This window comes from Lottia gigantea (genome assembly GCF_000327385.1).
Source record: "Lottia gigantea unplaced genomic scaffold LOTGIsca_82, whole genome shotgun sequence".
NCBI classification, from domain to species: Eukaryota; Metazoa; Mollusca; class Gastropoda; family Lottiidae; genus Lottia; species Lottia gigantea.
In genome coordinates this window covers 401,575-414,138 of record NW_008710725.1, presented here as the reverse complement: position 1 = coordinate 414,138, position 12,564 = coordinate 401,575, and the positions used below count along the sequence as shown (strand labels likewise).

General features: G+C 37.0%; 4 protein-coding genes across 4 annotated transcripts in view; all 4 read right to left on the bottom strand.

The window, feature by feature from the left end:
• LOTGIDRAFT_169099 (hypothetical protein) overlaps positions 1-884 on the bottom strand; it is a gene marked incomplete at both ends in the record, with an annotated part of 5,866 nt that extends 4,982 nt beyond the window's left edge. The window contains one exon of the mRNA XM_009067410.1: positions 743-884. Coding sequence (XP_009065658.1) covers positions 743-884 — 142 coding nt within the window. The remainder of the gene's footprint in view (positions 1-742) is intronic.
• Positions 885-2,751: 1,867 nt separating this feature from the next.
• Positions 2,752-4,875, bottom strand: LOTGIDRAFT_169098 (hypothetical protein; the record flags this gene model as incomplete). The annotated part of the gene is made up of 3 exons (XM_009067409.1): positions 2,752-2,975; positions 3,935-4,120; positions 4,770-4,875. The coding sequence occupies 3 exons, from the start codon at positions 4,873-4,875 to the stop codon at positions 2,752-2,754; spliced, it is 516 nt and encodes a 171-aa protein (XP_009065657.1).
• Positions 4,876-5,976: 1,101 nt separating this feature from the next.
• LOTGIDRAFT_169097 (hypothetical protein) lies at positions 5,977-7,840 on the bottom strand (the record flags this gene model as incomplete). Its single annotated transcript, XM_009067408.1, has 3 exons — positions 5,977-6,633; positions 6,893-7,219; positions 7,601-7,840. 3 exons carry the CDS (start codon positions 7,838-7,840, stop codon positions 5,977-5,979), a joined length of 1,224 nt encoding a protein of 407 aa, XP_009065656.1.
• A 2,042-nt stretch (positions 7,841-9,882) lies between these two features.
• LOTGIDRAFT_95326 (hypothetical protein) lies at positions 9,883-10,503 on the bottom strand (the record flags this gene model as incomplete). Its single annotated transcript, XM_009067407.1, has 1 exon — positions 9,883-10,503. A coding segment is annotated over one exon (621 nt), but the record flags the coding sequence as incomplete, so codon positions are not given.
• Between the last annotated feature and the right edge of the window lie 2,061 nt (positions 10,504-12,564).

Below are 12,564 nucleotides of genomic sequence, written 5' to 3'. Positions count from 1 at the left end.
AATCGGGCGGCCTTTAGGGATTTTATTCGAGATAAACCACTCCTTGGTTGGATTCTTATGGATTTTAGGCAAAGTGTACAAATGTCTCTCGCGACAATCAGGTTTGGCAGACAGATAGTCATATTGTTTCTGTTTGAGATAACTAGTTTTGACTAAATCGGCAAGAATATTATTAATCATGCTAGCAGTTTCTTTGAAAATTGGTTTCGGTAAAATGGCATAATGTTTAGGATTATTCAGTTGATTCTCTGCTTCTGAAACGTAATCCTCCCTATTCAGAATGACACAACATGAACCTTTGTCACTCTTTTTAATAACAATGCTATCGTCTTTCTTAAGTAAGTTTAACGCTTCACGTTCCACTCGTGTGAGATTCGGCTTTTCGTGTGTTATGGAAAGATTCACTGTTTGGCTATTCATACTAGCAAATGCTTTCAATATTTCAGGATGGATGGCGGCCTGAGGGGGTGTCCACGTGGATTTAGGAATAAACATTGTTCTAGCACCACGTGGGGGGTGGTATCGAAAAAAATATGTGCAGCTAAGATTTCGTTGAAATCGTTCAATGGATGGTCGGAGATAATTCAAGTTAGCTATCTTTGGTGTGGGAATAAACTTAAGTCCACGGTCTAAGATTGAATGCTGAAGGGGTGTGAGAATTTTGCGGCTCAAGTTAACTACAGTTTGGCCTAGCGGTGGCCTCTCAGTATTTTTATCCCCAGTAATTAGTTTAAAGACTTACTCGATGCTTGAAGCTGGTGTATCCAAAACAAATAAATGCTGTTTGCTGTTTCTGGAGACCAATGAAGATTATCAACTGTTTCGAATTCTTCTTCGTAGGGTGGTAAGATTGTTGCGCTGTTGATACTGGACTCCATCATCATGTTGTTGAGGGTGCTGAGGTTCTGTTGTGCTTTCTTCGAGATTTTATTTGAAATGGGTATACATGTGAAGAGGATCTTGGAGTTTGGGAAGGTTTTGTTGGCTGTGGCGGTTAATTTCTGGGCTTGGTTAAAGGAGGTCTTTGGTATCTGATCACGGTTGTTGAGGCCTACATGAAGAATAATGGTAGTAGGTTTGGGATCATGGTCGTATGATTCCAGGATTGACTGTATGTGATGGATTTGGGCACCGGGGTAAGAATGTATTTCGGTGTCTGAACTGGTTTTGGTAATTCGATTCAGGTTAGATGATCCAATTATTAAGGTTGATTTCTTTAGAGCAGGTAGTTTCCATAATGATTTGTCCTTGGTTTGGTGATAATACGGTTTGGTAGCGGATATAATGGTCGTCGACGGTGTGATTGGTACTGGTTTGGTAGTTGTTAGAATTGTAGCATTGGGAACGGACTGGGATCTGGTTCGAGGAGGGGAAGGTCTGGATACATGTCTCGACTTGGATGGAGACTGAGGGGTGGTTTGCTGGTCCAAAAACGCACAGAAGGAAGAAAGGTTGGCGGATCCTGGATCACGTGGTGAAGATTCAGATGGTGTGGAAGGGGAAGACGAGTCTGAAAGTGAAAAGAGAAGGGGTGTGCCCTCTCTACGAGAGCGTTTACCTATGTCTGCTGGACTAGGGGTAGGTGAACTTCGGGCTCGTTTAGGGGTTTGGTTCGGCAGCGTGGTAGCTCTAGATGGTGCAGGTGTAGTGTCCATTTCAGTTGGTAGAGATATGGTTACTGGTCATTTTACTCACTATTTCTATATACTTTTTTTCTATATATCACAAAGTATCTTCAAATGAATAGTCGTCATTTTTAAAATTCAAACGCAGATAATTAAGGACACACATGGATTTGAAGGCTCAAATTTCGATGGTAGGCTGTGAACACTATCACTGATTGGTTTAGATAAAAACAATCCTCTTTCTGAGAAGTATGATTGGTCAAAAAATGGCGCATCTGTTGCTTTAAAGGGATTGTAAAGAGGTTTTCTAAACTTTTTATGTATCGCGGACACTGATAGATGGTTAGCACCATTCTATCGCTAAAGATGTCATTGATATAAAAAATATGAAAAAAATATTGCGATAGTGACGTCATAAAACGCTTAGTTTTGGTGAAATTGCAAGAACCACAGAGGTCTGATTGAAATGGTGAAATATGATGCTATCAGTGTCCACTATACAAATAATTTTTTATGAAAACTACTCCCTGTAAGGCAAAACAAACGTTTAGACAACCAAAGACGTTTTAGGTCCGTATGATATATATATATTCCCTCTAACCTAGCTGTAGCTCGACCAGCTTACTTCCTGCGGTTATGAAGCACAAGCCGTGTTCAATGAGAGAAAAGCAGCTGTAACTCATTATTTTCGAATCTTTAATGTACATACACTGTATCTATTAAAAAAATCAACACACAATCCAGACTTTAGTTCAAGACATCTAAAAAAAAAAGTACAGAATACGGCAATCAATTAATCACTGATATCAAACTTTACAGCATAAAAACTTCTCTGGATATACAAACAGTTCTTTATCGACAGTCGCTTCACTTGACGGATGAAATATTTGATCTTTTGTACTATTAATGGATAGACAAACATTTCAGCCCAAAAGCACGTTCTTGAATCACCGTAATCGTCCCTGGACAGACTCAAATATTTGATCCGACGGATACGTCTTTTGTACAATCAACAGAAACGTACTCGGATATTCAAACATTTCTCTGTCCGAACGACGAAAGTAAATCTATCCGAGTCGACGTGATATTAACAATCGTATGATACTTAATTTCAATGATGAAAACGTTACAACAAAAGTTCACAGAAAAATGGAATGACCCCCTCACAACCTACATCGGCGACACCTTTGAGAACGCCGCTAATTTTAGGTAACCCAGCACAAATATCAGCGCCCACCGAATCTGGTTCATTGCTGTCCCAAAATTGTGGATCTAGTTTACCTCCTTTAACGTTTAAATAGTCCTGTCCTTTCTGGTATGTGAACGCACCAATAAACACGAGTTCTGTCACTATAAAAAAATGTATGACAGTAAACCAGAATGGATATTATTAGCTATGTGGACTCTCTGAAAGAGAAACAGGATCGACAAATCTAAATACCTAAAAGATAGTGTCAGCTTTGTGAAAGAAACCGGATCGATCAATCTAAATACCTTATATACATTATCAGCTATGTGGACTCTCTGAAAGAGAAACCGGATCGACAAGCCTAAATACCTAAAAGACATTATAAGCTATGTAGAATCCCTGAAAGAAACCGGATCGATAAGCCTAAATACATAAAAGATATTATCAGCTTTGTGGACTCTCTGAAAGAGAAACCGGATCGACAAAACTAAATACCTAATATACATTATCAGCTATGTGGACTCTCTGAACGAAAAACTGTATCGACAAGCCTAAATATCTATTAGACATTATCAGCTTTGTGAAATATCTGAAAGAAACCGGATCGATAAATCTAAATACCTAATATACATTATCAGCTATGTGGACTCTCTGAAGAGAAACAGGATCGACAAGCCTAAATACCTAAAAGACATTATAAACTATGTAGAATCCCTGAAAGAAACCGGATCGATAAGCCTAAATACATAAAAGATATTATCAGCTTTGTGGACTCTCTGAAAGAGAAACCGGATCGACAAAACTAAATACCTATTAGACATTATCAGCTATGTGGTCTCTCTGAAAGATAGTTCGAGCATTAGAAAGTTTACATGGTGTCATTTGCTTGAACAAATTGTGGTCGTTGGTTCGAATCTCTGTCAACTGTTTATGAAAATTGAATCGGACAAACGGCAAGGTTGTTATAACTTACTGTAAGACTGAGTTCACATAGGAGTATACTATTCGGGTTTAATTGGGGACGAAATATCTGAGATTGCCAGAATTTCTAATCTAGTCAATCTAGAGCGTAGAGCATATGCCGTATACTCCTATGTGAACTTTACATACTTATACTTACTTTTAGTCACGAGTGACATGGCGGTATTTATTTTAGTTTGAGAATCTACCTTTATCAAATAACCGCCATCTTGGTTACAAGTCTCTTGAGCTCCAGGGAAATCCTTTTTACTGTTACCAGAAAATTTGATACATACACCAAGACTGGAATACACGTTGTAACCTTTAGATACACAATCTGCTTCCCCTGAAACATAGTACGTACAACTCTTATCGGGAGAAACGCTCCCAAATCCCCATACCGTATAGGTTTAAATAGTTTTAGATAATTTCCAGATATGATTCAAGATTTATTTCTATATTTAACCGGAGTCGCGATAGCTGAGTGGTGCGTTAGACGCTTGCTCGCTAACCTGAAGGTACATGGCTCAATCCCGACCTAGGTCGATGTAATACCGTCGAATTTTTTTAACCCGGTTTCCCCATGTCAGTGATGTAGGTAAGAGGAGCTGATATGGAAAGAACGTTTAGTCGTTCGGTTGGGACAATAACAGAGGTCCTGTGTGCTACAGGATGTGTACTTTAAATATACGTCGACAGCAGGCTGATGCCACTGTATTTCTCCCTCATTGCTCTCTGCATAGCTTTGCCCGTCTTCATTTGCCTACATGGTGCAGAAAGGTAAGAAGTAAAACTCCATTCATTTCATTTCTATATTTTACCATTTTCACTTTGTTAGTGATTCAGTTCAGGGGTGCCATTCCTGTTAGCATCTGAAACCGAAGGAAAGTTTAGTATTTTGGCTCTCCCGAAATTTATGCCCTCTTTCATTAGCCTTTTATGGAAGAGACAATTTCATTATAAATCGTGTAAACACACATCAAGAGTATACTTACTAGCTGTTTTCACGAAGAAGGACGAAAGCGCCACGTTACCCCTAGGAGTATCGCTGTTCAGTTTAAAACAGTAACATCGTCCATCTTGGATCGTGGCTATAGGCATGTTTAGCTGACTGGAACACCGAACGAAACACAATCTCGTATTGTTGGTGGCAAAGGAATTTTCCTGTCGAACCATAACTGGTTCCGTAACCGAAACTCTTCTCCAATTCACAGACTCCTGCGTCGCGAATGAAAAGTCCAATAGTTGAAACAACAAGAGTATTCCTAATGATGATGCCATTCTAACCAACAAACAATTCTAAAAATTTTTGAAAAGCTAAATGAATAATTAAATCATCGCTGCTCTAAGCTTGATATAGACTGAGTCAAGAGCTTCTAACCTGGAATACAGCCGGTCGAATCGAGCTATTGAGCTACATGTAAGACTTTCAATAAACATCTACGTAGTTCTATTAAATCTATGTCTATATAAAGCAGTTTTGTGCCATAGTTTTGATCGATCATCACTACGTACTTAATAGTATTTGCGAAAGTGACGTCATGATGCCAAACGATCGTGTCCAAATAATTAAAGTAGGGTTTGTTGCAGCTTTATAAAATATAACTACACGAAGCTCCTGTACTGAATTAGAATCGCCCCTTTTTTTCAAAAATTAGACTGCTAATGTTGACCCCTTTCTCTCAAAAACCCGAACTCTTGTACTGTTTTGTTATCAACGAAACGACCCCTTTTAAAAATTGGATTTCTACGTATATATTAAAGGATCGCTCCCTTTTCTCAAAATCTGGACTGACGTGCTTATTTAAGAATAACCTTTCTATACCGAAAACACATGTAAAAATCTTTAATATTGTGGTTTTAATCGACAAACAATTTTCAAAAAAAGAGAATAAAATGCTTAAAATAATATAAGTTTTTACAAAATCACAATGGGCTGAATACTTAATGATCTTAACCATAAGAATTATTGTTTTGATTAATCGGCTTTCTCTTTAAAGAGCAGATATAAAAACAATGTATAACGATTCCCTGGAATGACATATCACCAGTGACAACCAATGATAACCGGTGATACTCGTGCTTGATGCGGAAACGAAGTAGTGTACACAATGGTGGCGCCAGTGAGGGTACAGGGGGTGGGAGAACAGGTGGTAGGGGGATCCATTTGAGTCTTTTTAGATCAACAAATTACTACATATATTACACAAGAAATTTTTCCCATATTTTTCTTACGTCATTAACAACAGAGTGGAAATATTTAGCTAGCTCGCACCTGTCAATATCAATAGGTAACAATTCAAAGTTCTGATTCCCTTCAACAATTCCCTCTAAATTGTATTTCAATTTTTCGGAAAGTAGTTGTTGTTGTTCAAGCAATCTTTCTTTCTCTGCTTTTTTGGTTTGAAAAAACTCTTTTTTATCTTCTGATGTTAAAAAATCTGGAGCAAAATCTTTAATGATGTCTGTAAAAATTAATTTATTATGAAAAATAGAACTGTTGCTATCAGGCATAAAGAAGGCTTCTGTCACATCCAGAATCAATTTGATTTTGTTAATTTGGAAACAACCTCTGTTAACAACGTCCTCAAATTCCAATAACCAATAGTGTAGCACCGTTTTCAATTCCTTTTCAGATTTAAATTCATGGTTTTGAAACCATTCGCTCATAGCAAAACACCACGATATTCCCGAATCGTCTTTCATCCATTTTATAAGTTCTCGTCCCCAATTTAATACAGCAGTTTCCTCACAAAACAAATCGGACTCTATCTTCAGCTTGGGAATGTTGGGGTAATCAGGAAATGCCACGGAATTCAGATCGATTTCCAGTCCAGTATTACCTCCTTCCTTCTTTTTCTGAAACAAAAACATTCAGGAAAAATCGATGCTTTGAAAACAGGCAAATTTGTATATTTATAGACCAATTGGAAGGTTTTTCACTTGGTCCCCATTTCAATTTGTTCAGGTTTGATCCCATTATAATGTAGTCTTCTAGTGAATGATCACATATAATCATTAGAATAAATATCGGGAGCAAAGGTTGTATAATAGTTGACTCCTCCAAAGAAAAGTACCATCAGGTGTTTCGAAAAGAGTAAGCACGTTCTGCTCGCACCTGTTTTAAATCGGAATCCAGTTTTAAGCTCAATTCGACGTAACCTGCCTGATTTAAGGATTCCAACAGTTCAGGAAAAGCATTAGGACCAGATTTTAAGATTATTGTGACCATTTCTTCCGCCCCTTCCTTACGAAGTTTTTCATCTTTCGTGCTCATCGCTTTCATGTAATGTTCAAGTTCTTTTTTAAAGAGATAGTTTTTCAGAACACTATAGTCGAGCTCGTTCACCAAACTCTCATGGTTGTCTCTCAAAACTTCAAACTCAACTTCACACAAAAGTTCTCTCTGTTTTTTGGTTTTTGTTAAATGAAGATCTGCTATTTTCTGAAATAAAACAGGAACGAGTATCGATAATGATTGATGATGATAATGATTATGGTTAATGAAGATAATGACAAATGTCTTATGTCGATGACAATGCTAATGAATGACTACTGATGATAATGAATGACTTATGATTAAAGACTGATGATGAATGACTAATGATGATATATGATTTAAGACGACGAAGAAGAAGATGAAGATGCAAATGAAGGTGAAGAAGATTAAGATGAAGATGACAAGGATGAAGAAGAAGATGATGATGATACTGAATAAGAAGAAGATGCAGAAGGTGAAGATGACAAAGATGGAGATGGAGAAGATGAAGATGACAAAGATGAAGATGGAGATGAATAGATGACAACAAAACGTTGTTGTTGATACCTTTTCTAAGTCTTTTGTTAATTTCAGCTCCATTTGTTCATCACCAGCTTTTTTCAGAGCTACTATTAATTTTTTAAAAGCCCGGCGTCCCGATTTATAAAGAAAAAAAAGCATGGTAACAACACCGTCTCGTCTTAAATCTTTGCATTTCTTTTCGATCTTCTCCACATCGTCTTGGTCAATAACTTTATTTTTTTTTAAAAATGGAACAAGTTTTTCGGGGACCAAGTTGTCAACCATTGCAATTCGGTTATCTCGGAGAACTGTGTATTCCAAGACGGGAACTACACTTTTAGGTGACAATTGAACAGATTTTTTACCTTCAGCTCTTTCCCTGCTTTTCTGAAAAGAAACATCCATAAAAAAATTGGAGCCTTTAAAGAATAAAGAAAGACGATATTACACACTGAAGTACAAGGTAGCACAACGAACGACATTTTAATCAATAGTTAGATCCAGTATGTGGTTTCAATGGGGGAGGTTGTTTGTGGGAAGGAAGGAATGATTTACCTGTTTAAAATCGGAATCCAATTTCAAGCTCAATTCGTAGTAACCTGCTTCAAATAGGGATTTGAGCAGTTTTGGAAAAGCATTTGCACGAGATTCATAAATTATAGTGATCATTTCTTCTGCCCCTTCCTTTCTGAATTCTTCCTCTTTCTTGTTAATCCTTTCCAGATCATCTTCATCAATAAGGTCGTTTTGAAAGAGATAGTTTTTCAGAACACTGGGGTCGAGCTCGTTCACTAATCTCTCATGGTTGTCTCTCAAAACTTCAAACTCAACTTCAGACAAACGCCCTCTCTGTTTGATGGTTTTGGCTGAGGTAAAGTTGGTCTTTTTCTGAAACAAACACAGTAACATACTGATGAATAACAATGATTATGTTGCCACGGTCGAACGATAACCGCCTTTAAAGTAGACATCAAATAAGTTTTATATTGGGCGGAAATCATATTTCTGTAATTGATTCTTAATTATTTTTTTGATGATGACCTCTTACGCTGATGATAATAAACAAAGAATGATGATGATGATGATGGACATGGAGATCGAGTTGAAGATGATGATGGAAATGACGATGAAGATGAATGACTTACGACGACGACGACGACGACGAAGATGGTGATGAAGTTAAGGATAAAGACAAGGCGAAGATAGAAATGACGATCGATAGTGAAGATGATGATGATGATGATGGATGATGGATGATGGATGATGATGACGATGACGATGACGATGATGAATTAGGACGATGATCATACCTTTTCTAAGTCTCTTGTTAATCCCTGAGCCATATTTTGATAACCGGCTTGTTTCAGAGCCGCTATTAATTGCATAAAAACCAAACTCCCCGAGTTATAAAGAATATTCAGCATGGTTTCAGCACCCTTTCGTCTCAAATCTTTACATTTCTTTTCGATCTTCTCCTCGTCGTCTTGATCAATAACTTTATTTTGTATTAAAAATGGAACAAGTTTTTCGGGAACCAAGTTGTCAACCATTTCAATTCGGTGATCTCTGAGTACTGTGTATTCCAAATCGGGAACTTTTCCTCTTCTCTTTTGTACTTCCGGTGACGTGTTTTCGATTGGTCCAACTTTAGCCCTTCTCTTGTGTACTTCCGGTGACGTTTTTTCAATCGGTTCAACTTTAGCTCTTTCATTGTTTACTTCCGGTGACGTGTTTTCGATCGGTTCAACTTTAACTCTTTCATTGTTTACTTCCGATGACGTGTTTTCGATCGGTCCCACAATAGCTCTTTCATTGTATATTTCAGGGGACGTGTTTTCGATAGGTTCAACTTGATTTCTTCCCTTGTTTACTTCCAGTGACGTGTTTTCTATCCGTTCAACTTGATTTCTTCCGTTATTTACTTCCAGTGACGTGTTTTCTATCGGTTCAACTCTAGACCTTCCCTTTTTTACTTCCTTCGACGTGTTTTCTATCTGTTCAAATTGATTTCTTCCCTTGTTTACTTCCTTTGACGTGTTTTCTATCGCTTCAACCTGATTTCTTCCCTTATTTACTTCCAGTGATGTGTGAACTTGATTTCTTCCCTTATTTACTTCCAGTGACGTGTTTTCTATCGGTTCAACTCTAGACCTTCCCTTGTTTACTTCTTTTGACGTGTTTTCTATCGGTTCAACTCTAGACCTTCCCTTGTTTACTTCCTTTGACGTGTTTTCTATCGCTTCAACTCTAGACCTTCCCTTGTTTACTTCCTTTGACGTGTTTTCTATCTGTTCAACTCTAGACCTTCCCTTGTTTACTTCCTTTGACGTGTTTTCTATCTGTTCAAATTGATTTCTTCCCTTGTTTACTTCCTTTGACGTGTTTTCTATCGGTTCCACTTGTTTTCTTTCCTTATTTACTTCCAGTGACGTGTTTTCTATCGGTTCAACTCTAGACCTTCCCTTGTTTACTTCCTTTGACGTGTTTTCTATCGGTTCAACTCTAGACCTTCCCTTGTTTACTTCCTTTGACGTGTTTTCTATCTGTTCAACTCTAGACCTTCCCTTGTTTACTTCCTTTGACGTGTTTTCTATCTGTTCAAATTGATTTCTTCCCTTGTTTACTTCCTTTGACGTGTTTTCTATCAGTTCCACTTGTTTTCTTTCCTTATTTACTTCCAGTGACGTGTTTTCTATCGGTTCAACTCTAGACCTTCCCTTGTTTACTTCCTTTGACGTGTTTTCTATCGGTTCAACTCTAGACCTTCCCTTGTTTACTTCCAGTAACATGTTTTCAATCGGTCCAACTTTAGCTCTTTCCTTGTTTACTTCCGGTGACGTGTTTTCAATCGGTCTAACTTTAGCCTTTTCATTGTTTACTTCCGGTGACGTGTTTTCGATTGATTCATCTTGATCTCTTTCCTTGTTTACCTCTGGTGTCCTCCTCGTCTTATTTGGAATAATTTCATCACCAGTTGTTCTTTGTACTGATTTCTAAAATAGCGACATAAAACATGAAAGGTAATTTTGGTACAAAATGCTTTTATCGTCGAACGTCGTCTACTATGAAAATTATGGTTCTCTCCCGCGAGTATTTAATGTAAAGCATTATAGTTGCATGGCATTGTGTCTTGTAGGACATCACTTCCTAAGAAAATTGTCCCAACGCCATTTTGAAAATGGCATAAAGAAATCTACTGAACGAATTGCTATATTGTTACGTTTTGCGTTTTCATTGTTTGTTTACCCATAAATATTAAGCTATTAACCTTATAAGATTATTGTCTAGAGGTTTAGCGAACGTATGGACGCAATCCTCGAGAGCCGTAGTTGTTATTCTGTTAAAATCAATGTTATGATATAGGATCAATGAGAATCTAAGTTATTTGTCTGGTTCTTTCTTTCATTTCTTTCTAAGCTTTCATTAGATTCAAAAATTGTATATTACAATTAGAATTATTGAAACTGTGTGATAAAATGATTGTCAACTTACCTTTGGAAAATAATAATCTAGCAGCAAGTAGATTAGGAGAAGCACTGGAATCTCCCACATCCTTCAATTCCCAAATAAAATTAAGACTAGAGCCACACGTGGCACATAGTGGGACTTTGCAAATGTAGCAAAATGCTAAAGACTCTGAAAAAATCAACCTTCTACGATAATTACATCACGCGCATAGAGCAGTCTAAAGTTGAGAAGAATTGTTTGTAAGATTGTTATAACGGAAGTAGACAGCCCTCACATGAAAGTATCAGAAGATAGCCAAGGTCAATGACATTTGACATGAAAGGGAGACGGTCAACAAAGGTCAAGGTTCGAGATACAAGTCATCCAAATTTTTCATTATATACGGCTATAAAACCGGAAGTTGAGATAGGACAGCAAATATAAAAGTATAAATAGATAGCCAATGTGAATGACCTTTGATCCTACAAAAATCAGGGTCAAAAAAGGTCAAGGTCAAAAATTGAAAATTTTGAATTTTCAAAAGCTGTTCCTTTTTTTGAACTATAAAGCTGAAACAATCGAACTTCTAAGACAACGTGGCTCAACGAATGAAGTAATTGTATGCAAAGTTCCATTTTGAACAAATGTAAACGTTGCGAGTTATGTCCCTTGCCAAAATTGTCAATAATGAGTAATTTAACCGGGATGTGCTACGCCCACCTCAATTTCTTTTGCATAGGTTAATTGATATTCTAAATGTTATGTCGTGTTCCAAATTTAAAGCTTCTACATCATACAGGTCAAAAGATATAGGTCAACAAGAGTCAATAAAGGTCAAAATAGAAAATTGAAAATATAGAAATTTCAAAACCCGTTCCTTTTTTGGAACTATAAAGCTGAAACAATTGACCTATTGACAAAAACTGGCCAAAATCATGAGGTAATTGTGTGCAAAGTTCCTTTTTGAACAAATGTATCCTATGCGAGTTATGCCCCTTTCCCAAAATGTAAACAATTAGTAATTCAACCCGGATGTGCCACGCCCACCTCAACTTTTTTGTCATAGGTTAATTCATATTCAAATTGTCTTGTTGTGTTCCAAGTTTCAATGTTCTACATAAAATAGGTCATAAGATATATACACACCAAGCTCAAAGAAATAGAAATATTGTAAAAAAAACTCAAATTTGAAAAATTCACGAATTTCAATTTTGCTTTAAAAAACGATTGTTATAAATCACTTGAAAGAGCATGAAAAGCACATTAAGAATCCGAAAAAATTAACCCTCTAGGTTAATTAGGTCACGTGCTAGAGTAGTCCAAAGTTGCGAATTTGGCTGTTTTCGGACAGCTATAAAACCGGAAGTACATGTCGGAGGTCAAATGTCAAAGTATTAACTGATAGCTAAGGTCAATGACCTTTGACCTTATGAAGGTCAAGGTCATCAAAGTTCAAGATCACGAGATATGGCCCTTCAAACTTGAAAAAATTCAACCGGATGTTGCAAAAAAGCAAAATTGAGAATCGAAAAACGGCTTCCTAATGTCATGTTTTTTTTATC